Here is a 25,432-nt window from a genome sequence, read left to right on the forward strand (position 1 = left end):
GGCTCCTCATAATTCAGGGGATCAAGAGGCGGGGGGCCATCCAGGCCCGGACAGACACAGGCAGGAGTCTTAATGGAAGGCATTTGTGGGGGCCGGCTTTCGCCTACCGGCTGCATGTATTGGCTCTCTTAAGGTGGCGCTGGTCAATCAGGGCAGCAGCTGGTAGGGCAGGTCAGGCACTCCACTGCAAGAGGGGAGCGGTGGCCATGTTGGAGGAGAAAATGGCAAGATGAAACAAAAAGGCCTACATGGCTTAACGAGGCAAACCCCTCTCGGATGATAGTTGCAGCGATGCCGGCAGCCAGTACAAGGTTGCAAAGGGTTAGCAGGCAACTTGGGAATGAAGTGGGTGCTCAACGCTCAGATTTCAAGAATGAGCGTTACTCACATGTAAAAGCCCATCCAAGGCTTCCAATCAGATTTGGTGCTGCAGCTCTGCTCTTGTTGTATGTGGGTGAGGGGGTATTCAGCCCCAAAGGTGTTCTTTCCATGCTTGCAGGAGAGAAGTGATCCCTTCTGGTGTACTAGAGGTGTGGAGCTGATTGATGGTTTAGAAACTGATATTCATCCCTGGACCACTGGTGTTTCCCGGAAGTTGGTTTGTCACAGTGTGATAAGCTGGCACTGACATGCGGTGTGGAGAGCTGGCACGATTGGCTTTGTAATTCACTGGCAGTGGTGCACGGTGTGAGGAGATGGGGTGGTGGGCAGTGCGAGAAGCTGACATTTATTTATTTATTTATATTGCGCTGAAACATATGTCGCAAGAGATGGGAGCGGCCTCTGAGGTGGCATCACCTCAGCGCACAGTTGACTTTCAGTGGGATAGGAACGATTGAATCCACTAGACTGTTTCTTGTGAGCAGTTCCCTAGGTCAACAAGGGTGTTGAGAAGTCGTTTGTGGTATAGGAGATTGAACGCTGCTGACAGGTCCAATAAGACTAACAGTCCTGTTTTTCCCTCGTCTAGGGTCTTAAGCATGTGGGTCTGGAGGTCAAGCAGAGCACTCTCTGTACTATGGCCTGAGCGGAAGCCTGACTGCCTAGTGTGTAGTTTGAATGTCGTGTCCAAGTATGCTTGAAGTTCCGAGGTGGCCATTTTCTCTACAATCTTCAGCAAAAAGTGGGAGTTGCCGATGGGCCTAAGGTTCTAAGCATCTTTTGGGTCTAGACCCACTTTCTCTACTCGGGGTGTGACAGTGACTTCCTTGATGGTATGTGGGACATGGTTCTGATGGAAGGATGCGTTCACGAATCTAACGAGAAAGGGTGAAGACCCCCCCTTTGTTCTCCAGCATAAACATCTCCAAAGAAGGTGGTGGGTGCATTGTGCCCAAGGTTTCTTCCATATCAGCCACTGTGATGTATTTGAAATCGAATGTATGGTCCTTTGGCTATGGCAGCGGCTTCTAATGACTGGGAACATGTTGTTGAGAGGGTTTACTGACTGCCAAGTCTGTTTCGATCTTGTCACGTGCCACTGTCATTTGGACAGCGACAGCTTGCTGAACCTACCTTGGCACAGTGTTGGTTTGTAGGGATCGGGAAAGCTTGCTGAACCTACCTTGGCACAGACTTGGTTTGTAGGGATCGGGAAAGCTTGCTGAACCTTGGCACAGTCTTGATTTGTGGGGATCAGGAAAGCTTGCTGAACCTACCTTGGCACAGTCTTGGTTTGTAGGGATCGGGAAAGCTTGCTGAACCTTGGGACAGTCTTGATTTGTGGGGATCAGGAAAACTTGCTGAACCTGAACACAGTCTTGGTTTGTGGGGAGCGGGAAAAGCTTGCTGTACCTTGGCACAGTCTTGGTTTGTGGGGATCAGGAAAGCTCGCTGAACCTGAGCACAGTCTTGGTTTGTGAGGAGTGGGAAAGCTTGCTGAACCTGAGCACAATCTTGGTTTGTGGGGATCAGGAAAGCTTGCTGAACCTGAGCACAGTCTTGGTTTGTGGGGATCAGGAAAGCTTGCTGAACCTGAGCACAGTCTTGGTTTGTGAGGAGCGGGAAAGGTTGCTGTACCTTGGCACAGTCTTGGTTTGTGGGGATCGGGGAAAGCTCGCTGAACCTGAGCACAGTCTTGGTTTGTGCGGAGCGGGAAAGCTTGCTATACCTTGGCACAGTCTTGGTTTGTGGGGATCAGGAAAGCTTGCTGAACCTGAGCAGAGTCTTGGTTTGTGGGGATCGGGAAAGCTTGCTGAACCTTGGCACAGTTTTGGTTTGTGGGGATCGGGAAAGCTTGCTGAATCAGAGCACAGTCTCGGTTTGTGGGGATCGGGAAAGCTTGCTGAATCAGAGCACAGTCTCGGTTTGTGGGGATCGGGAAAGCTTGCTGAACCTTGGCACAGTCTTGGTATGTGGGGATCGGGAAAGCTTGCTGAACCTTGGCACAGTCTTGGTTTGTGGGGAGCGGGAAAGCTTGCTGAAACTTGGCACAGTCTTGGTTTGTGGGGATCGGGAAAGCTTGCTGAACCTGGGCACAGTCTTGGTTTGTGGGGATCGGGAAAGCTTGCTGAACCTTGGCACAGTTTTGGTTTGTGGGGATCGGGAAAGCTTGCTGAATCAGAGCACAGTCTTGGTTTGTGGGGATCGGGAAAGCTTGGTGAATCAGAGAACAGTCTCGGTTTGTGGGGATCGGGAAAGCTTGCTGAACCTTGGCACAGTCTTGGTATGTGGGGATCGGGAAAGCTTGCTGAACCTTGGCACAGTCTTGGTTTGTGGGGAGCGGGAAAGCTTGCTGAACCTTGGCACAGTCTTGGTTTGTGGGGAGCGGGAAAGCTTGCTGAAACTTGGCACAGTCTTGGTTTGTGGGGATCGGGAAAGCTTGCTGAACCTGGGCACAGTCTTGGTTTGTGGGGATCGGGAAAGCTTGCTGAACCTTGGCACAGTTTTGGTTTGTGGGGATCGGGAAAGCTTGCTGATCCTGGGCACAGTCTTGGTTTGTGGGGATCGGGAAAGCTCGCTGAACCTTGGCACAGTCTTGGTTTGTGAGGATCAGGCAAGCTTGCTGAACCTTGGCACAGCCTTGGTCTGTGGGGAGGTGGATGTTAGTTGTGCTTTGGGTTTTCAAGTAGATTTAGTATTTGGAACAGTTTTTCGGTGTCGCTGTTTGCCCCACTGATTTGCTCATTCAGTAGTTCGTGTTGCCTCGTGTATGGTTGGTCAATGCGAGTTTTCAGGTTTCTTTGTGTGGGTCAAAGTGATTTGCAGTGTGAAGAGCTGGCACGGTTGGCTTTGTAATTCACTGGCAGTGGTGCACGGTGTTGGGAGGGGGCGTGGTGGGCAGTGTGAGAATCTGGCACTGATGTGCAGTGTGGCACGATTGGGTTTGTAATTCACTGGCAGTGGTGCACGGTGTGGTGAGGGGGCGTGGTGGGCAGTGTGAGAAGCTGGCACTGATGTGCAGCATGGCACGGTTGGCTGTGTAATTCACTTGCAATGGAGCACGGTGTCAGAAGGGGGCATGGTGGGCAGTGTGAGAAGCTGGCACTGATTTGCAGTGTAACACGGTTGGCTTTGTAATTCACTGACAGTGGTGCACCGTGTAAGGACAAGATGTGGTGGGCAGTGTGAGAAGCTGGCACTGATTTGCAGTGTAACACGGTTGGCTTTGTAATTCACTGACAGTGGTGCACGGTGTAAGGACAAGATGTGGTGGGCAGTGTGAGAAGCTGGCATTGATGTGCAGTGTGAGATGCTGGCACTGGGAGGGGCGTGTTGGGCACTGTGAGAAGCTGGCACTGATTTGCAGTGTGAAGAGCTGGCACGATTGGCTTTATGATTCACTGGCGGTGGTGCACGGTGTGGGGAGGGGGCGTGGTGGGCAGTGTGAGAAGCTGGCACTGATGTGCCGTGTGGCACGGTTGGCTTTGTAATTCACTGGCAGTGGTGCACGGTGTAAGGAAATGGTGTGGTGGGCAGTGTGAGAAGATGACACTACCGACGATGCGTCCAGCCCCACTACCCTGAATACGGCCCCTTCCACAGACGCTACATTCTCCCTAGCGCCTGGAGGCCGGCCAGTTCGCAGCGCAGACTAAACGCGGCCGGTTGGAACGGCCGGTGCTGGGAGGTCCGCCTGCCCTCCAGCCTCACACAGAAAGATATGAGGGGCCATTTCCCGTGGCCCTGCGCCATCCCGCGGGACCCGCAGCACATCTGCCTCCAGTTAGGGGCCTCTTCTGGGAGAGGATGTGTTTATAAAGGCGAGGAGGGGGGACCCCCCAAATACACGCGCTCTGCCGCAGGCCTGATAGAAGGCCATGGGGCCCTCTGGGACCCAGCCCAGGCAAACATTTCCTAATGAGTTTCATGAAGGAGCGCTTCAGAACTACATGTGACCTTGCAATATGAGACTTTATAAGAATCCCATAGGTATCAGAGGACCAAGTCCCATTGGACTCTCCCAAGTTCTTGCAAGCCACTTATAGGAACCCAATAAGGCATTTTAATGTGCCGAGGGCCCCTTTCACGTCACTCTTTCCTCAAACTTCATTTTCTGAACTTTCGATCTACCATGTTACCTGAAGCCTAAAATGCCCCCCCCCCCACCTCCGCCAAATCTTTCCAGAAATGAAAAGGGGGCACAGAACGAGCCAACGAAAAGCAGGGTGTGGAGGTTGCTTTGGAAATCAAAGACCACCCAGAGCAAGAGCGCCGGTTCCCCCAGAGATCCTGCACCCCTAAAGGTGTCCATCCCTGCAAGATCCCCCCCCCTACACCCCCGCTAATTTCCAACTCACTGCCAGGACCCTCAGCTGGTCGCCCCCCTCAGCTGTTAATGTTCCCCCTGAAAGTGTAGGGAGGTGTGGCGGGCTGGGGAGCGCTAGCCTTTCAGGTTGTTTCCTTTAGGCGCCTGCAACAGTGTGAGGACTTGGCCCCTCTTAAGCCAGCGTTGGGCCCCTCTAAATCGTCTGTATAGATTTCGGCCCTCCCACCCACCCCCTTGTGCCGCAAGGGAGCCTTTATGCTAAAAGGGGGCAGCATGATGAGCTCAGAGGGCAGAGTGCAACTGATTTCTTTGCGAAACACCCACTCTTTACACTGGTTCCACCAGGGGGCGCTAGGGGAAAGCACAGGAAATGACTACGTGGGGTGGGGGGTGTGTTCATGGCGACTCTGATCAAGTGTCTTCACCGGGGGTCTGCATAGATCCGCGAGGACCACAGACAGCCCATGTGTTCAGGGTATTCCCAATCAATGATAGTAAGGTGTTTTCATACAGCGCTTCATGCCAGAGTCCTCCTTAGTCCAAGCGCTATACCAACAGGTGTTAATAGCACCCCATTTGAATGTTCCGGGGATTGGAACTTGCAACGCTGACGTCAAGTGGGAGAGCGGCGCTTTACTCGTGCACTTGCTGGGGTGGTGTCTTGAAATGCGCAAAATCTAAATTGGAGGGGCTTACTTCGAGGTTATCCTGAAATCCTGGTGTAGGTGGGGTTCTCGAGGGCCAGGCCTGAGCACCCCCAGTCTGCGCGGTCGTTATATTTAGGTGTGCTGCGACAGTTCGGGTTATGGAATCACGCCTGGAACATCGCCTGTGAGAGAACAGGGATGCATGGGACTGTGGCGCCCATCGATGGGTGAGTGGGGAGGTATGGGACTGTGGCGCCCATCGATGGGTGAGTGGGGAGGCATGGGACTGTGGCGCCCATCGATGGGTGAGTGGGGAGGTATGGGATTATTGAGTCATACTCCATCGACGGGTGGGAGGTGTAGGACTATTGCGCAACAGTGCATCGATGGGTTCATGACAGGTATGGGACTGTGGTTCTAATCGACGGGTGGACGGGAGGTGTGGCACTGTGGCGCCCATCGATGGGTGGACGGGAGGTGTGGCACTGTGGCGCCCATCGATGGGTGGATGGCAGTTATGGGCCTATTGAGCCATAGTCTATCAAAGGGTGGATTGGAGCAGGTATGGGACTATGGCGCCCATCGATGGGTGGATGGGAGGTATGGGCCTATTGAGTCATAGTCTATCAAAGGGTGGATAGGAGCAGGCATGGGACATTGGCACCCATTGAGGGGTGGGCAGGAGGTATATCACTATGGCTCCCATCGATGGGTGTACGGAAGGTATGGCACTATGTAGCCCATCGATGGGTGGATAGCAGTTATGGGCCTATTGAGCCATAGTCTATTAAAGGGTGGATTGGAGCAGGTATGGGACTATGGTGCCTATCGAGTCTTGGATGGGAGGTATGGGACTATTGTGCCCAACCTCTGGTGCGACGTATAGTTCCAAATCTAGTCGTAGTTCCACTCGCAAGAAACCTCATGTTTATGATGTACAACCAGTCCAGAACAAATCTGCGATGAGCCGTGCTCTAAGGTCAATAAAGTGCCAACCTATTTCAAATGAATTGAAACTTGCCAAGCGTAAATCAGTAAAACAGAACTATAATATTTCCTGTAAACAGCGGCGAACATTTCTGCTCCAGCAAGATGCGGAACTGGTTTTACGAATCTTGTCTAGAAAAGAAGTTGGCATGTTTTGGGCTCTAATTAACAGCCAAGCACTGGTTATTTGCACTGCCCAGCTAAATGCCATAGACGAGCTAACTTTGGCAATGTTTTTTTTCTGAATCTTTACGCGTCAGGTTCTGTAAAACCCTATGATCAGATGGTGAATCCAATTATGACGGCAAAAGAGACTGCCATTAAAATCAGTGTAAACAAAGTCTTTGATCTAATGACCTCCTGTACATCTTCAAGAGCTGCTGGGCCCAGTGGTCTCTCCAATGCCATTCTTAAATCTTATCCAAGAAATTTGGCTAATGTCTTAGCTTTCTTATTTCAAAGTATCATTTCTACCAAAACATTTCCATCCACATGGCAAATCGCCCATATTGTTCCTATCTTTAAAAAAGGCCTGAGGACTGACCCGTCTAACTATAGACCGATCTCATTGCTGGACACCGATAGCAAGATCTTTTCATCTATCTTACTTCAGTACTTGGAGAAATGACAGTCAGACTATCTAAATTCCATACTGGTTTCCAAAAGGATTATTCAACTTCTCTTAATGGCCTTAAACTTGGATATATTCAAAACTAGGCATGGCCTTCCCTGGACGCCTGTACCTACATGGCATCGATCGATCTATCATCCAACTTTGATCGCGTAGGTCAGACTGTGGGGCACTTTGAAAAACTGGAGGATTCCCAGTGGCCTTTTGGAGCTCATTAAAGGTCTCCATGAGAACTCCTTGGTTAGGGTAAGGCTGAATAGAGACGGTGTCATGTCTCGGTGTATTCCAACTAGGTCCGGTCTCAGACAGGGATGTACCCTAGCGGCATGTTTATTCAATCTTTGAGTGTCCAATGCTGGTGATTACCGGATCCCCATTGGATTAATTGCTCCTAAGGTGGGTTCTCACCATATTTCTTGGCTTGCATTCGCGGATGACTTTCTTCTTTGTGACACATCTCGGGTGGGTCTGAAATGACTTCCTCAAATCATTTTCCACATTTGCCTCTGATAATGGCCTTAAGATTAATTCAAAGAAAACCAGAATTCTAGTTATATTAAGAAGACCAAAAAAGCGCCAACAAATGTGGTCTTGGGAAGACACTGATCACCTCAGCCTCCCACGTGATCACCTCAGCCTCCCGCGTGATCACCTCAGCCTCCCGCGTGATCACCTCAGCCTCCCGCGTGATCACCTCAGCCTCCCGCATGACATACCTTGGCTACATGATATCGGCTGCGCCAGGTTTTGTCAAAGGGAGGAATGGGTTAAATCTGAAGGCGATCATGTTGGCCGCACAAGCCTTGGCGATGCATCAGAAATGTTGATCTTTTTCTATTCTGCCCGTACTGAAATTCTACGTAGGCAAGGTGGTGCCTAAATTAATCTACGGCCAGGAATTGTTTTACGATGTTGCTATGAAATGGCTGGACTTGTGGGAAGCAGAGTTATGGAGATGAGTTTTAGGTGTACCTACGTGTGTCCCACTTGCGGTGATAAGGTTTGAATTGGGCCTTACCTCTATCCATGCCAGGGTGGAATGGAATGTGTTGCCGCTATTTACAGGGATGTCATTTAGCGGTTGCCAGGGGTCGCAACTGCAACCCTTGGGGGCCACAGCTGCAACCCCTGGGACTCCCTTGTGACCCCAACTTAAAACAAAAAAAAGAAGACAATTATTTGAAAAAAAAGAAATAATTTTTTGCATTAAAGAAAATGGGTGCTCCTGGTGTAGCGGGCCCTCCCGTGGCGCAGGGGGACCCACCACACCAGATCTGGTGGGATCCCGGCCCAGTCGTCACCCATCAGGGTGAAGGCTGGGTTAAGGAGACACTCAGCAGGAGTTGGAGCAGACAATGACATGTGGCACATGTCACATGCCATGTTCAGGTCCAACCCCTTCTCCCTCGGCTTCCTTGCAACTCACATCCAGGAACCAGGAAGCTCTTGCAGCGTCCTGGTTCCTGTTTTTTTGCAGCACGGAGGAGCCGAGGGGGCCTGGAAGGACGGACGGAAGCTGCAAGAAATATGTGTGTTTTGCATGTGTGAAGTGCGTGTCAGATGTATGTATGTGAATGGTGGGTGAATGAGAAGTGTTGTGATGTGAGTTTTAGAGTGTTCTGGGTGGGTTGGCGTGTGCCTGTGTAGAGAATGCAATGAGACGATGTAAGAGAAGGTTTGTGTGAGTGACTGGTGGGTGAATGAGTATGAATGTAATGCAGTGTTTTTGAATGTTCTGTGTGGGTCTGTGCTGCGCCTGTGTAGAAAATGCAATGGGTGGAGGTAAGAAAAGGTCTATTATTAAGTGACTGGTGGTGAATGAGTATGAATGTGATGCCGTGTTTTTGAATGTTCTGGGAGGGTGGGTGGGTGTGTGCTTGTGAAGAGAATGTGATGAGTGCATGTAAGAGGAGGTGTGAGTGAGTGACTGGTGGGTGAATAAGCATACATGTGGTAGTGTGTGTTTGAATGTTCTGGGTGGGGTTTGGTGTGTGCCTAGGTGGTGAATCCAGTGTGAGCGAGTGCAAGAGAAGATGTAGGGGTGAGTGACGGGCGGGTGAAAGGGGATGCATGTGTGTGTGTGTAAGGACCTGGGCGACTGGGGTTCACTGAAACATTTTTGCCACATCCTTTATTGACTTTGCATGTTTTACTGGTATTTTTGGGCAGAGGCAAGTTCATGTGTTCCATTCCCTGGCTAGACTGGCATTTTGGTGCAGTCAGTCTAGCCATTGCTTACTGTGGCATGACATTTATTACTCAGCACCTTTACAAAAGCCAGCATGATAAGTAGTGTTACTGCGCTAGAAATGTTTTGGCGTAGCGACCTGTATATTTCTCACTGTAGCATGACTTTTTATTAACTGGCCATCTATGATAAATCAAGCAGGATAAGTGTCCTCATGGGTCTAGACTGGCTTACATTAGAACCAGTTTGGACAAGTTTTCCTATTGTGACATCTCACTTTTAATGGCCAAACCAACAGGAATATTTTCTTACATAGGAGTACTGGTGCACATTGGCAGATCCAGTTGTGTGCCCAGTGCCAGTAATGATACTATAGAAAAATCTCTTAAAGCAAACATAAGTATGGTCTTATATGGGAATGCTAGCATATGTTGGTGGAGCCGGCATGGAAACGTATGGGCACAGCCAGCATGAACATGTTTTTTATACTGGCATATATTGCAGGGACTGGCATGACAATGCATTGGGAAATGCCCTGTGCACCTTTGGTGACTTGCATCAATTGTACTTTTTTTCACGATTTACCCTACACCCTCCAAAACCGATTGTTGGCCTTTTACCCACATTGTTGGCCTTTTTCCCAAATTTTCCCAGAAGGTGTGCTTTGTAATGCACCATTTTAACCCATTATTCAAAACATTCCCTCTGGGGAGGGGAATAATCCCCCTAGGTCCCCCCAACCCATTTTTGTTAGTTCGGGCTCCCTCGCTATGCTATGTCGCAATCACATATTTCTGGCAAATATTAACACCCTCCAAAAAAACAACTCACCAGCCACCACTGGTGGCTGGTATATTTGTGGACCAGGCACCGCCCCCTTCTCTCTGTTACGTTAAAGATTTAAGGTTTGATTGAAAAACATATTTACTTCCTCCACTTGCAGTAGTGCACGCCCCTACAGCGGCATAATCTTCATGGACATGGCGTGCACGTGGTGGACCGGACTGGCCCGGGGTGTGGTGTGCTCTGTGCTTGGATAAGGAGCTTGGGGGTGGCCCCACAGCATGGCTCGCAGGGGAGCTGCCAAATTTTTGTGCTACGCCATTGGGCACCACTGGGTCTGACAAAGAGGTAGTGTGCAGTGCGCGCCTTGAAGTCTGCCAGTGAGTCCCCAGGTGAGAGGCAACGCGTGGGTGTTTTCGATTTCAAATAACTGTGTGGAGCTGTGAATGTATGTGTGCAGCAATGATATTACATTAAATGGTGTGTTTTTTTTTAAAGTCCTCTGGCACCCAGTATTACGCTTAGATAATAAAAACTATGAGGTGGGGGGTCTTGGGTATATTGAAATAACCTTTCCCAGGTATTATACTCCAGCAAAGATAACATTATAAGGTGCACTCCCCTCTGCACGGAGACCAGTCTAATAGGTTTCTTCGATCGTAGTGGTAGCTGAATCATATATAGATTTATAACCAGGGAATTTTGCTGATACTAAATCCTGGTCAATGATTTATTCTCCAGGCCTTGCTCATGCAGCCTTTTTCTCCTGGTTAAAGAGCAGCACACACCTCCCCAGGTCAGTGATTTTTTGTTGGCTTGTTTAACACAGCAACGCCACAGATAACACATACTTCTGTGTCTATTGATCTGTAGATGTTTCACACACTAGCTGTAGCCTGCGTTATGAATTTTGGTTACCCTGTTAGAAATACTGCATTATGAATGTTTTACATATAGACCCCACATCAAATCTGGAAAATGAAATTCTCCAAATGTGTAATTGTGGACAAATCATGCCTCCCTCTGTTTTTATATCTGCCTGAAATGAGAGCACCTGGAAACACGGATGCTAGATGCATCTAAAGAATCTGAAGGTCGTTTGCCATCACTTCCTGTGATGTCACTTGGGGGCGGGGTCAGAGTACATCACTTCCTGTGTTGTCATCAGAGGGTCAAGGGTTGTGTGATGTCACTTCCGCTACCCCTGGCATTTTGGTGAAATGGCAGCCCTGACTATTTAGGAGATTACCTTTGCCCACTAGTGATTCTCTTTATTTGAATTTACAAAAAACACTGAATTTGAGGGCCAGTGTGAAACATCCCAACTTTGTCACAGCAATCTAAACGAACTGTGTGAGAATTTTACAGAAAATGAACGTGAACCTAGATACCCTCATAGCAAACCCAAATAAGGTACAACATCAGTTGTTCGATTATGATTGGATTCAGACCCATGAGAAATGGCATGGCTACACCTCCATGGCTCACCTTGCCCATGAACACAAAAAGAGGACTGAGATTGCGACATATCTCATCAACTTTCCAGGTAGACATCATAGGAAGATTTTCCGCCAATTGAGATGGAATCTGTTGCTAACTAAAGAAATTCTCGCACAGCGCAGTTTGATTGCTTCTGACGATCTAGAATCTAGATTTTGCCATCAGGGTGGAATTATTGAGTCATCGAGACATCTCCTCTCGTTCTTGGAGGAGTTAAACGATAAAAGGCTTTGTTACCTGGCCAAAATGTTCCCAGCAAATCAGTGGGTTCATGAGGCTCAAACTGGGCACCGACGCATTAGCAGAAGTATTACTTCCGGAACCTTAGCTGTTGCAACTTTCTTCAAGTCTTTGAAGCTGAATGAAAGTAGCCTAACGTTTCTAAAGTGCTGGATACCGATGGACTGTACTTTGCACTTGGTATCCTTTTTTTGTTTCTCTCATGTCATTTATATCCAAGTTTATGTATTTTGTAATTTTCTCCTTAGATGAGTTAATCGTCAATTTTTAGTGCATTGTCGTTCAAGTGACCTTTTATTTAACACACGAGTTATTTTATTGCCTCTGTATTCGTTTAGTGCCACTGTATATTTGGGATTTTTTATTTTTTTATTTGGAAATGTCTTTATTGTATATTCCTGTTTTATGTGAATGATTCTGTAAAGGTTATTTCACCATATGGAATAAAAAAAAGAAAAAAGAAAAAAAGTTTGCGCCATTTGAGCATGGATGGGAGGTATGGGACTATTGCGTCCATCGGTGGGTGGATGGGAGTTATGGGACTATTGCGCCCATTGATGGGTGAATGGGAGGTATGGGACTATTGCGCCCATTGATGGGTGAATGGGAGGTATGGGACTATTGCGTCCATCGGTGGGTGGATGGGAGTTATGGGACTATTGCGCCCATTGATGGGTGGATGGGAGGTATGGGACTATTGCGCCCATTGATGGGTGAATGGGAGGTATGGGACTATTGCGTCCATCGGTGGGTGGATGGGAGATATGGGACTATTGCGCCCATTGATGGGTGGATGGGAGGTATGGGACTATTGCGCCCATTGATGGGTGGATGGGAGGTATGGGACTATTGTGTCCATCGGTGGGTGGATGGGAGTTATGGGACTATTGCGCCCATTGATGGGTGAATGGGAGGTATGGGACTATAGCGTCCATCGGTGGGTGGATGGGAGGTATGGGACTATTGTGTCCATCGGTGGGTGGATGGGAGGTATGGGACTATAGCGTCCATCGGTGGGTGGATGGGAGGTATGGGACTATTGTGTCCATCGGTGGGTGGATGGGGGTTATGGGACTATTGAGCCCATTGATGGGTGGATGGGAGGTATGGGACTATTGCGCCCATTGATGGGTGGATGGGAGGTATCGGACTATTGTGTCCATCGGTGGGTTGATGGGAGTTATGGGACTATTGCGCCCATTGATGGGTGCATGGGAGGTATGGGACTATTGCGCCCATTGATGGGTGAATGGGAGGTATGGGACTATAGCGTCCATCGGTGGGTGGATGGGAGGTATGGGACTATTGTGTCCATCGGTGGGTGGATGGGAGTTATGGGACTATTGCGCCCATTGATGGGTGGATGGGAGGTATGGGACTATTGCGCCCATTGATGGGTGGATGGGAGGTATCGGACTATTGTGTCCATCGGTGGGTGGATGGGAGTTATGGGACTATTGCGCCCATTGATGGGTGCATGGGAGGTATGGGACTATTGAGCCCATTGATGGGTGGATGGGAGGTATGGGACTATTGCGCCCATTGATGGGTGGATGGGAGGTATGGGACTATTGAGCCCATTGATGGGTGGATGGGAGGTATGGGACTATTGCGCCCATTGATGGGTGGATGGGAGGTATGGGACTATTGCGCCCATTGATGGGTGGATGGGAGGTATGGGACTATTGCGCCCATTGATGGGTGAATGGGAGGTATGGGACTATAGCGTCCATCGGTGGGTGGATGGGAGGTATGGGACTATTGTGTCCATCGGTGGGTGGATGGGAGTTATGGGACTATTGCGCCCATTGATGGGTGGATGGGAGGTATGGGACTATTGCGCCCATTGATGGGTGGATGGGAGGTATCGGACTATTGTGTCCATCGGTGGGTGGATGGGAGTTATGGGACTATTGCGCCCATTGATGGGTGCATGGGAGGTATGGGACTATAGCGTCCATCGGTGGGTGGATGGGAGGTATGGGACTATTGCGTCCATTGATGGGTGGATGGGAGGTATGGGACTATTGCACCCATTGATGGGTGCATGGGAGGTATGGGACTATTACGCCCATTGATTGGTGAATGCGAGGTATGGGACTATTGCGTCCATCGGTGGGTGGATGGGAGTTATGGGACTATTGCGCCCATTGATGGGTGGATGGGAGCTATGGGACTATTGCGCCCATTGATGGGTGAATGGGAGGTATGGGACTATAGCGTCCATCGGTGGGTGGATGGGAGGTAGTGGACTATTGTGTCCATCGGTGGGTGGATGGGAGGTATGGGACTATTGCGCCCATTGATGGGTGAATGGGAGGTATGGGACTATTGCGTCCATCGGTGGGTGGATGGGAGATATGGGACTATTGTGTCCATCGGTGGGTGGATGGGAGTTATGGGACTATTGCGCCCATTGATGGGTGGATGGGAGGTATGGGACTATTGCGCCCATTGATGGATGGGAGGTATCGGACTATTGTGTCCATCGGTGGGTGGATGGGAGTTATGGGACTATTGCGCCCATTGATGGGTGCATGGGAGGTATGGGACTATAGCGTCCATCGGTGGGTGGATGGGAGGTATGGGACTATTGCGCCCATTGATGGGTGGATGGGAGGTATCGGACTATTGTGTCCATCGGTGGGTGGATGGGAGGTATGGGACTATAGCGTTCATTGATGGGTGGATGGGAGTTATGGGACTACTGCGCCCGTTGATGGGTGGATGGGAGGTATGGGACTATTGCATCCATTGGTCGGTGGATGGGAGTTCTGGGACTATTGCGCCCATTGATGGGTGGATGGGAGGTATGGGTCTATTGCATCCATTGATGGGTGGATGGGAGTTATGGGACTATTGCGCCCATTGATGGGTGGATGGGAGGTATGGGACTATTGCGTCCATTGATGAGTGGATGGGAGGTATGGGACTTGCAGGGCTCAGCTTAATGACATGAGATAGTTAATCCGCATGGGACTATAGCTGTGACTGCTGAACAGTGTAATGTTGCTCTTGGTATGGGACTATCGCTACACCAGAGGGACAGGAGAGCCAAAATGCATCTACAATTCCTATTCAGGGTGGTTGGCAGTATGAAACTACCACTCTAAACTAGGGCAGTTGTGCAGTATGGGGCTACTACTCCTGTCCAGTTGAGTGGTATAGAACTACCATTGCTATTCGGGCAGGTGAGTTGTATAGAACTACCACTCCGGTCCAGTTCAGTGGTATAGAACTACCACTCCTATCCAGGTCAGTTGAGCGGTATGCAACTACCACTCCTGTCCAGTTTATTGTTATAGCTACCACAGCTCTCCTCGACAGTTGGGTAGTATGGAACTATCACCCTAGGCCAGGGCAGTTCAGTGGTATAGAACTACCACTTCTAATCAGGGCACTTGAGTAGTGTGAAACTACCACTCCAAACCAGGGAGGTAGAGTGGTATGGAACTACCACTCAGGTAAAGGGCAGTTGAGAGGTATAGAAGTACCACTACAAACCAGGGCAGTTGAGAGCTATAGAAGTACCACTCCAAACCAGGGCAGTTGAGAGGTATAGAACTACCACTCCAAACCAGGGCAGTTGAGAGGTATAGAAGTACCACTTCAAACCAGGGCATTTGAGAGCTATAGAAGTACCACTCCAAACCAGGGCAGTTTAGAGGTGTACAAGTACCACTCCAAACCAGGGCAGTTGAGAGGTATAGAACTACCACTCCAAACCAGGGCAGTTGAGAGGTATAGAAGTACCACTTCAAACCAGGGCATTTGAGAGCTATAGAAGTACCACTCCAAACCAGGGCAGTTTAGAGGTGTACAAGTACCACTCCAAACCAGGCTAGTTGAGAGGCATAGCTCCACCACTCCAAACCTGCTGTCTGCAAAGCTGCACACTACCATCTGAGGATTCTCAGGAAGGCCATTCCTCTGTTCCCCCTGAAGGTTTGGTTACCAGTGGTCACCGCCCTGGTATTAAGTTGCATTGATTTATTGTAATGCGCTCTATCTTGCCCAGCCTAAGAGCCTAATCCACTGGCTTCAGCTATTGCAGAACCTGGCGGCTGGGGGAGCCCTGGATATCCCTTATGGGAATCGTATAACGCTGGCTCTTCACTCCCTTCACTGGCTGCTGGTGTCTAAGTGAATTGAATTTAAGTCTCTTTGCCTGGTGCATTGGGCCTTTTATGGTCTCGGTGCTAGTTCTCTTCAGAACACATTTCTCCATCATCAGCCCACTCGTGCTCTTTGCTCTGACTCGGCTTGTCTGCTTACTTACCGTTCCTTCTTCCTGTCGTGTTAGGATCGGAGATCGTGCTTTCTCAGTGGCAGCTGTGAATTTGTGGAATACGCTGCCTCTCTCTGATAAGCACCATTAACCATCTGGAATTCCGGCGTCTTTTGAAAACCCTCCTGTTATAATTAGTTTCATCTGCTCTACCTTTACTCATCCTAGCACCATGATACCCCTGGGTGACAGTGCTTTCTACCAATTCTGTTAACATAACATAACAAACCAGGGCAGTTGAGCGGTACAGAAGTACCACTCCAAACCAGGGCAGTTGAGCGGTATAGAAGTACCACTCCAAACCAGGGCAGTTGAGCGGTATAGAAGTACCACTCCAAACCTGGGCAGTTGAGAGGTATAGAAGTACCACTCTAAACCAGGATTGTTGGGCAGTGTTAAGATGGATTTCTGAACTCTGTCCTGGAGGGGCAGAGGTTCAGAAGGCCAGCCTAGTTTCTTGGAACAGGGTAACTTCTGGACAAGCCAGACCATTCAGGGTAGCGATCGCGGCGGTCAAGACTAGGTCTCAAGAGGGGTGAAGGTTAGTGAAAGCCCGCAATGAGCACACAAAGCAAGGACACTTACAAATTACTCCAAGCAGGTGTTATATTAAAAATATAGACACATTTATTACAAGGCCTTTGTAACATTGACCGTAGCAAGAAATCACAATAAAACGCAAGTAAACCAACACATACAAATCTAATACAATATATATACAAATACAAACGAGTCTAACGAGTTAGACGCACAAAATGTGTAGACCACCTAGATGGGGAGGAAAACAGGCAGTGTGAATAATAATTAGACCCAGTTCGCCTTCAGAGGCACTTAACTAAAAGGAAGTCCAAGCCCTACGAAGAGTGGAGCCTTGTGCTCAAAAGTACCTGCACACGCTGGTGCCAACGGGCAAAAGGGGAGTCTCTTCGAGGGAATCAGGCAGTTTAGTTTGATGAACAAATGAAGATGAACAGAAATCCGGGACTCAAGCGCAGCCTCCACTGGGGGCAGAAGCAGAGCGCGAGTACGGAAAGGCCAGCTGTTAGACACAGCGGGGAAAAGCTATGGGCTTCTGCAGGAGGTCGAACAGTTCCTAGCATTGCTACTCACTGGTCCCCGATGCAGGCAGACCCAGGCTTCTCCGCGTCAGTTTCAGTGCTGGCAGGTTCAGATACGAGCAGGGGACGTCTCAGTGTCGTGTAGATTCCACAGCAGAAGAAGTTGAGTTGAGGACATCCCAAACGTAGTGAACCCGCACAGTTTGTCACCATAGCAGGGCGACGGAGCGGCCGTGTGTATTTCAGCCCTGCTCACTTCAGACCTGGGAATGCCAAGTGTACGAATCGTGTGAGAGTGACAAGGACTCGTAATACAACACAACCTGACGGCGGTTACAGAGCAAGACTCCTGGGTATGCTGGTCAGTCTGCTGGATGGCCCAGAGACACTTCCGAATGCTTACATGCAGGAGCTGTTGAAAATGCTGAGAATAGTTGTTCCCACTATTCCAAGGGGTTGAAGTACCGTACAGGCCTTCTCGTTCGATCAGAGGTAGACAGGGTTTCACAAAGCGACAGCAGTGCAGAGGAGCAGTCCTTCAGCGGGTCACCAGCAATTCCTCGGTTCAGCCTCGTAGTTGCAGGATACTTGGCTCCTGTATTCCTTTGTTCGTGAGAACTCAGGAGATCGACATGATAGTGGTGTTTCCAGCCCCCTCTTACCCACGGTTCCCTTCACGCCAAAATGGAGGGGACCCAATGGGAGATCTGCTCACAAAACACTTGCACCATACGTGGACCTATCACGGACCACAGAGGTCCCAGGCATTCACGACACGATAGACTCTCTTGCTCCCAGAATGTGTATTGGGACCAAACATCCCAGCCCACATCCTGGAGCACACAAAAGACCTGTAGAAGCCCGCGAAAAGCATCTGTGTTTCGCGGGAAAGTACATGCCCAAATAAGGAAGGCCCCGGGTCGGCTCGACCTGGGGAAGGTGAAGGGGGCAAGACGGTCAGCGGACAGGACAAAGAGCCTCATGGTCTGGCCATTTTGGGAGCCAGGCCACCATTTTGGGCTAAGCGCGAGAAACGCGCTTAAACGCCAAAAGGAGCTCAAAAACACAAGAAACGATCGCTGCCACCAGTCCCGTCCGTGATTCACTTGCACCGTTCATTAACAACCCAAAGAGAGTATCTAGGGCCTGTAGAAGACTAGAGACCCAAGAGAGCAGTAACTTAGCTTACAGTGCCCTCTTGTGTCATGTTGCGCAAAAGTTGCAACATGATAAAAAGAACTACGGAAAACAACGTTTCCCGGTGCTGACTGTCTTAAGGGCATGTCAGGTTCCCCGTAAGAATGGAGCGAAAGCCCAGAGGGGTGCGGCAGAAGGCTGCACTTCGCTGGCAAAGTCTAGATCCTGGTGAAAACAACTGGAAAAAGTTTTAGGGGTTGCCACATGGAAGGAAAATTACCCACAATTAAGAAATCTTTCCTAACAGGCAGTATGAAACTATCATTCCTAGCCAGGACTGTTGGGCAGTATGACACTACCACTCCTATCCAGGGCAGTTGAGCAGTATGAAACTACCACTCCTATGCATGTCAGTTGGACAATTTAGAACTAACACTACTAATTCAGACAGTTGACTGGTATGGCACTACCACTCCTATCCAGGACAGTTGGACAGTATGGAACTATGGCTTCTCTGCAGGCAGTTGGACAATAAAGAACTAACACCCCCAATTATGGTAGTTGACTAGTAAAGAACTAACACTCCTACCCAGGACAGTTGGGCAGTATAGAAGTACAGCTCCAATCTGGGGCAGTTGGGCAGTCTGGAACTACGAGCTCCTATTCAGGGCAGTTGAGCAGTATGGAACTAGAGCTCCTATCCAGGGCAGTTAGGCAGTCAGGAACTGACATTCCTATTCAGGGCAGTTGGGAAGTATTAAAGTTTGGCTCCTATCCAGGACAGTTGGGCAGTATGGAACTACGGCTCTTATCCAGGATAGTTGGGCAGTATGGAACTACGGCTCTTATCCAGGGCAGTTGGCAGTCTAGAACTACCTCTCATATACAGGGCAGTTGGCCAGTATGAAACTATGGCTCCTATGCAGGACAGTTGGGTGGTATGGGGCCATCACTTCTACTGTGGGCCTCAACGCCTCAGGTAAGGGGCTCCATGACAGTCTTTACAGAGGTCAAGGCACCGAGCATGAGATGATGACCCTGTTTCTATTTCTTTTATTTCTTCAGGAAAATCCCACGAGATCACCTACGTGCGACTCAAATTTCACACCAGCCGCCCAGAGAGCTTTGCCATTTACAAACGGAGCCGGGCAGATGGCCCTTGGGTTCCCTACCAGTACTACAGCGCCACGTGCCAAAAAACCTACGGCAAGCCAGAAGGGGGGTACCTGAGGCCGGGCGATGATGAGGCAGCAGCCTTCTGCACGGCTGAGTTCAGCGACATCTCACCGCTGAGTGGTGGAAACGTGGCCTTCTCCACACTGGAGGGGCGGCCGGGCGCCTACAACTTCGACAGAAGCCCCACCCTGCAGGTAACGTGGGCCCCTTACGTTGCCCAAGAAGAGAGCATGTGGAGGAACTGAGTGTATGTGCACACCTGGCATTCTGAGAGTTATAAACCAGCCCTTCTCATTAATTACTGGTCATCTTGGGTGCAGAGGAGGTAACGCAACCTTGACACGAGGGTGGAAATACAACCTATATGTGAAGCTATTACCCAAAAGTATCGGATACTCCCGTCCCCTGCACACCTTTGGGCTGAAAATTCAGTTTGTGTAATTTCAGATAGTTAGATAGGCCTTAATTTGAACATATAACATTCATTAATATGATACGAAAATTAAATTCCTAGTAAAGATGGTATGTGGTTATAATGTCCACATGAAAAAGTCGTCAGGTGGGTGACTTCAAAAAAATGCACCCTCCTAGCAATCAAACACTTTCTACAAATATTCTAGGACTGGAGATAATGATGTATAATTAAACCCCTCCTAGAATATTTGGGGAAAGAGTTTTGGTAGCCAGGAAAAAATCGCCAGAACCTGACGACTATTCCACAGCAAAATTATTACATGGAACCGTAAACATTCTTTCCACAATGGTCGTTGTTTCAACATTCTCTGCCTTGACTGTCATCACCTGCACAACGCAGGTTTCTGCACGATTGCGGGATTCTGTTTCCCCTCATCAGGTGCAATTCAAAACTATAATACAATGTGACATAGCAGTCTGTCAATATGTTATATTTCTTATTTTGAGCGATTCTGACCAGAGCATGAGGTCATCCCTATCTTACAGTACAGAAAACCTTCCAATTGAATGTATTTAGCCTCGATATTCCTCTCAAATAAACGGAGACTTCTCTCTGCGAAATGCCATAGTACATATATATGTACACATGGCTATGCCCCTTCTAGACGCGCTGTCCCTCGGCATGAATGTAAAGCCATGAACCTCGTGCACATGGATGGAATGGTAAAATACCCAGGATTTAAGTCAAGGGTACATGCGGGCAGACTCAGTCCCCCCAGCAAAAATGATAAACATTGAATGTCCTTACGGGGGGTGGGAGTGAGGAAGTTCCAAAGTTGGGCTGCTTTGACAGGGAAGCTGTTGCAACCGATTTTCATCATTTTGAAGGAGGGGTCTGTCAGGCAGTTAGTGTAGGCCTCACGAGTGGGTCGGGAAGTGAGTTTTCTATTAATTCTGTCTGTCAAGTAGCGAGGTGCCGCGTTGTTGAGACACTTGAATGTTAGTGAGGCGGTTTTTAGCCTAATTATACGAATGGTGGAGAGCCAGTCAGATTGTCTCCTTGCCGTCGAGATATGTTCCCTTTTAGACATTCCTAGCGATGCTTTCAAGGCATTATTTGGTAGTATTTGAATTTTGTTGGTGATGTATTTGTTGGAGCCAAGGTATAGGGCATTGCAGTAGTCCAGTTTGGCCAGCACAAGTGCTCTTGCCAGTGTAGTACACCTACGTGTTGAGAGGAAAGGTTTGGCCGACCTGATCAGTTTACATGTGTATGCTGTCATTGCATTCACTTGTTTTGCCATTGTGAGGCTGCAATCCAGGTAAAAACCTAAGGTATTAAACTCCCTGGCAACCTTGATCAAGTGACCATCTATATCAAAGGAGGTATATTTGTGGCCAAGTTTGTTGATGTTAGACGTGATCCCCAGAATAATGAGTTCTGTTTTGTCATCACTCAGGCATAGACCATGGAGTGCCATCCATGCCTGGATGATGAGGTATATTCTATACACCAAGGCCAAATCCTTGTTGTAATCCCCTGTAAGTGGAATGAGAATGTGGGTGTCGTCTGGATAGTTAGTGTAGGTGATACCGAGATAATCCAGATCATCAAAAAGGGGCTTGGTAAATATATTATGCATGGTGGGTGGGGGACACTCAGGACCCCTAAGGAACACTGCATGTGGTGGGGATAGGGTCTGCAGCTGCTGTGGCAGAGAAGACTCTCATTGTCCTGCTACTTGGAAATGATTGGATCCAGGCTATGGCTTGTTGCGAGAAGTGCGCTGCTGACTCTAGATGGTTGTACAGGATCTTATGGTCCACCAGGTCAAACGCTGCTGAGAGATCTAGAAGAAGTAGTAAGGCAGATTTGTCTTTGTCTCTCAGCTCATCGACCTGGGCTTTAAAGTCAATAAGCGCAGTTTCGGTGCCATGTTGTGGCCTGAATCCTGATTGCCGGGTGCCAAGAAGTTGGTTCTGCTCCAAAAATGTCTGAATTTGTATGTAAGCCACCCTGTCTAATATCTTTAGGAGGAATAGCACTGTTGTGATGGGCCTATAATTCGTGGGTATGGAGAGGTCAAGTGATTGTTTCTTAAGGAGTGGGAGGACTCAGGATTCCTTGAGGTTACTTGGGATAGTGCCTGACATAAATGGTGCGTTAATAAGCTTAGAAATGAAAGGTGTTAGGTCTCTACCTGCATCTTTTATGATTATGTGTGTTCAAAGAAGCAACCTGCTGATGCGTGACCTGCTGATGCGTGACCTGCTGATGCGTGTGCTCTAAGGAGTGACCTGCTGATGGGTGTGCTGCTGATGCGTGTGAACAAAGAAGCAACCTGCTGATGCGTGACCTGCTGATGCTTGTGCTCAAAGAAATGACCTGCTGATGCATGACATGCTGATGTGTGACCTGCTGATGTGTGTGCTGGAAGAAGCAACCTGCTGATGCGTGACCTGCTGATGTGTGTGCTGGAAGAAGCAACCTGCTGATGCGTGACCTGCTGATGTGTGTGCTGGAAGAAGCAACCTGCTGATGTGTGACCTGCTGATGTGTGTGCTCAAAGAAGTGACCTGCTGATGTGTGAACTGCTGATGCTTGTGCTCAAAGAAGCGACCTGCTGATGTGTGACCTGCTGATGCATGGCCTGCTGTGTGACCTGCTGATGATTGTGCTCAAAGAAGGATCTGCTGATGCGTGACCTGCTGACGTGTGACCTGCTGATGCGTGTGCTCAAAGAAGCGACCTGCTGATGCGTGCCCTGCTGATGCGTGCCCTGCTGATGTGTGACCTGCTGATGCGTGACCTGCTGATGCGTGTGAACAAAGTGACCTGCTCATGCGTGACCTGCTGATGCGTGACCTGCCGATGCATAACCTGCTGATGTGTGTGCTCAAAGAAGCGACCTGCTGATGCGTGCCCTGCTGATGCGTGCCCTGCTGATGTGTGACCTGCTGATGCGTGACCTGCTGATGCGTGTGAACAAAGTGACCTGCTCATGCGTGACCTGCTGATGCGTGACCTGCCGATGCATAACCTGCTGATGCGTGTGCTCAAAGAAGTGACCTGCTGGTGCGTGACCTGCTGGTGCGTGACCTGCTGATGTGTGACCTGCTGATGCGTGACCTGCTGATGTGTGTGCTCAAAGAAGCGACCTGCTGGTGCGTGACCTACTGATGCGTGTGACCTGCTGATACGTGTGACCTGCTGATGCGTGTGACCTGCTGATGCGTGACCTGCTGATGCGTGACCTGCCGATGCATAACCTGCTGATGCGTGTGCTCAAAGAAGTGACCTGCTGGTGCGTGACCTGCTGATGCGTGACCTGCTGATGTGTGACCTGCTGATGCGTGACCTGCTGATGTGTGTGCTCAAAGAAGCGACCTGCTGGTGCGTGACCTACTGATGCGTGTGACCTGCTTATACGTGTGACCTGCTGATGCGTGACCTGCTGATGTGTGTGCTCAAAGAAACGGCCTGCTGATGTGTGAACAAAGAAATGACCTGCTGATGCGTGTGAACAAAGAAGTGACCTGCCGATGTGTGACCTGCTGATGCGTGTGAACAAAGAAGTGACCTGCTGATGCGTGTGAACAAAGAAGTGACCTGCCGATGTGTGACCTGCTGATGCGTGTGAACAAAGAAGTGACCTGCTGATGCGTGACCTGCTGATGCATGCCCGCTCCTTTGACCCCTGTGCCTTTCAGAGTTTGGAGTTAGCCATTTGTTAAGGGTTTTTACATTGCGCTGGTGACATTGGATCGTTGTTGGGTGATGGTGTTTTTTTGCTTGCTGCTTTGTTTTTGAGGAATGTGCGTTCATTTTGTCTGTCACGACTCATTACTGAATGATGTTTGTTCATTTGCCAGGGGACCAGGGCTCTGTGATATATGGGGTTGATGATTGCCTTGGTGGCAATTTTCTGCCTCGACTCATTAATTGATGATGTTTGTTCATTTGCCAGGACCATGTCCCTGTGATGTCTGGTGTGGATATTGCCTTGGTGGCCGTTGTCTGTCATGACTCATTATTGAATGATGTTTCTTCATTTGGCAAGTGACCATGACTCTGTGATGTATGATTGCCTTTGTGGCAACTGTCAGTCATGACTCATTACTAGATGATGGTTGTTAATGTACCAGGTGACCAGGGATCTGTGATGTCTGTTGTTGATGATTGCATTGTTTTGCTTAATGTGTTTGATGACAATAGATATTGGGTGTTTTTTGTTAATTTGCTTGGTGACAATATATGGGTGGTTTCTGGTTGATTTTCTTGGTGACAATAGATATTGGGTGGTTTTTGGTTGATTTGATTGGTGACAATGCCTCCAGGTTTGGTACTGTAGATTAATGTGTTTGGTGGCGAGGGCTCAGTGTTGGACAGTGTTGGTTTATTTACTATGTGTCAGTGGGATGTCGTCCAATGAAGCTCACTTAGCTCCTTGATGGCCATAGATCAGAGTTAGGAGCTGTTATTATATCGCCAGTAGGAGCAGCCATGCAATGAGAGGAGGGTGCTGCCTTATCTGGGCACTGCTTATTGATTGACTTATCCTCTCTCTCTCTCTCTATCCTCTCTCTCTCTCTCTCTCTCTCTATCTCTATCTCAAGGAGTGGGTGACCAGCACTGACCTGCGTATCTCTCTGAACCGGCTCAACACTTTTGGGGATGATATCTTTAAAGACAAGAGGGTTCTGCAGTCCTATTTCTACGCCATCAGCGACTTCTCTGTGGGGGGCAGGTAAGAGAGTAACGTATGATGGAAATAGCTAAGGTGGGAGATCGGTAAAGTGAGGTGAGCAATGACCAGAAGCTGGATCAACGTTTCTCAAATGAATATTAACCGTATGCATTGTTGATGTTCTGTTCTGTTGCCTTATGGAGCGCCGGGTCCTGAAACTGAGAAAGGGTGGATGGTGACTGGGTAAGCGGTGCCAGGAAGAGCAGCGCAGAGGGGGCTAGTTACCTTGGCCTGCATGCGTGTGTTTGCATGCTTGTGTATGCATGCTTTGTGTGAGGTGTTCCTCAGGGATTTTCTGGGTGTTGGTGCCCAGCAAGAGGATGCCTGCTGCCTGCATTTGGGTTAGTGTCAAGGTACACAGTTGGGAAATGAGGTGAGTGGTTTGTGTGATGCAGAGACAGGAGGCAGCTGGAGTGTACCGTTGTGCAAAAAAATCACAGCAAACAATTGTGAAAATAGCTCTGAAGGTGCGCGACTGCTCCGTGTCCAAAACCTGCTTCCTACTTTTCCCAACAAAGTCCTTAGTAGGCACAACTCCCCTAACCCTTCGTGTCTGAGACCCACCTGCCCCTGCAGGTGTTCCTGGGCTGGGAGAACGCCGTTTGTTCGGGGGAAGCTGAGCCTCTCATTGCTACCACCAGACGCCCATGAGTGAAGACCCTTCCGGCATTCCCATGGCTCATTCGGAGTCTGTCACTGGTCACCAAAACATTGCCTCGCCGTCGTGCGACGTCAACGGCCAGGCCTCACCGTAGCTGTCCCTTATGCAGGGTGGGTGGGTGGAAAATGAAAATCCTTTTCTGTTGCGGCAGGCGTCCTTCTGCTGGAGGGGCTGGATGCTTCCTACCGCCGGACGCCTGCCGCTTATATGGGGCTTGGCCCGCCCCCTTTATTTGTTGCTTTTCGCAGACTTTATAAGCGCGTTGG

The 25,432-nt window shown here is 49.3% G+C and overlaps 1 protein-coding gene across 1 annotated transcript in view; it reads left to right on the forward strand.

The window, feature by feature from the left end:
* The window catches only part of LAMC3 (laminin subunit gamma 3), a 1,037,231-nt gene that overhangs the window by 90,454 nt on the left and 921,345 nt on the right, over positions 1-25,432 (forward strand). Inside the window, exons 2-3 of the mRNA XM_069609277.1 lie at positions 19,233-19,537; positions 24,375-24,505. Of these exons, the coding sequence (XP_069465378.1) occupies positions 19,233-19,537; positions 24,375-24,505 (436 nt within the window). The remainder of the gene's footprint in view (positions 1-19,232; positions 19,538-24,374; positions 24,506-25,432) is intronic.

This window comes from Ambystoma mexicanum, chromosome 8, assembly GCF_040938575.1.
Source record: "Ambystoma mexicanum isolate Mex_15411 chromosome 8, UKY_AmexF1_1, whole genome shotgun sequence".
Classification (NCBI taxonomy): domain Eukaryota; kingdom Metazoa; phylum Chordata; class Amphibia; order Caudata; family Ambystomatidae; genus Ambystoma; species Ambystoma mexicanum.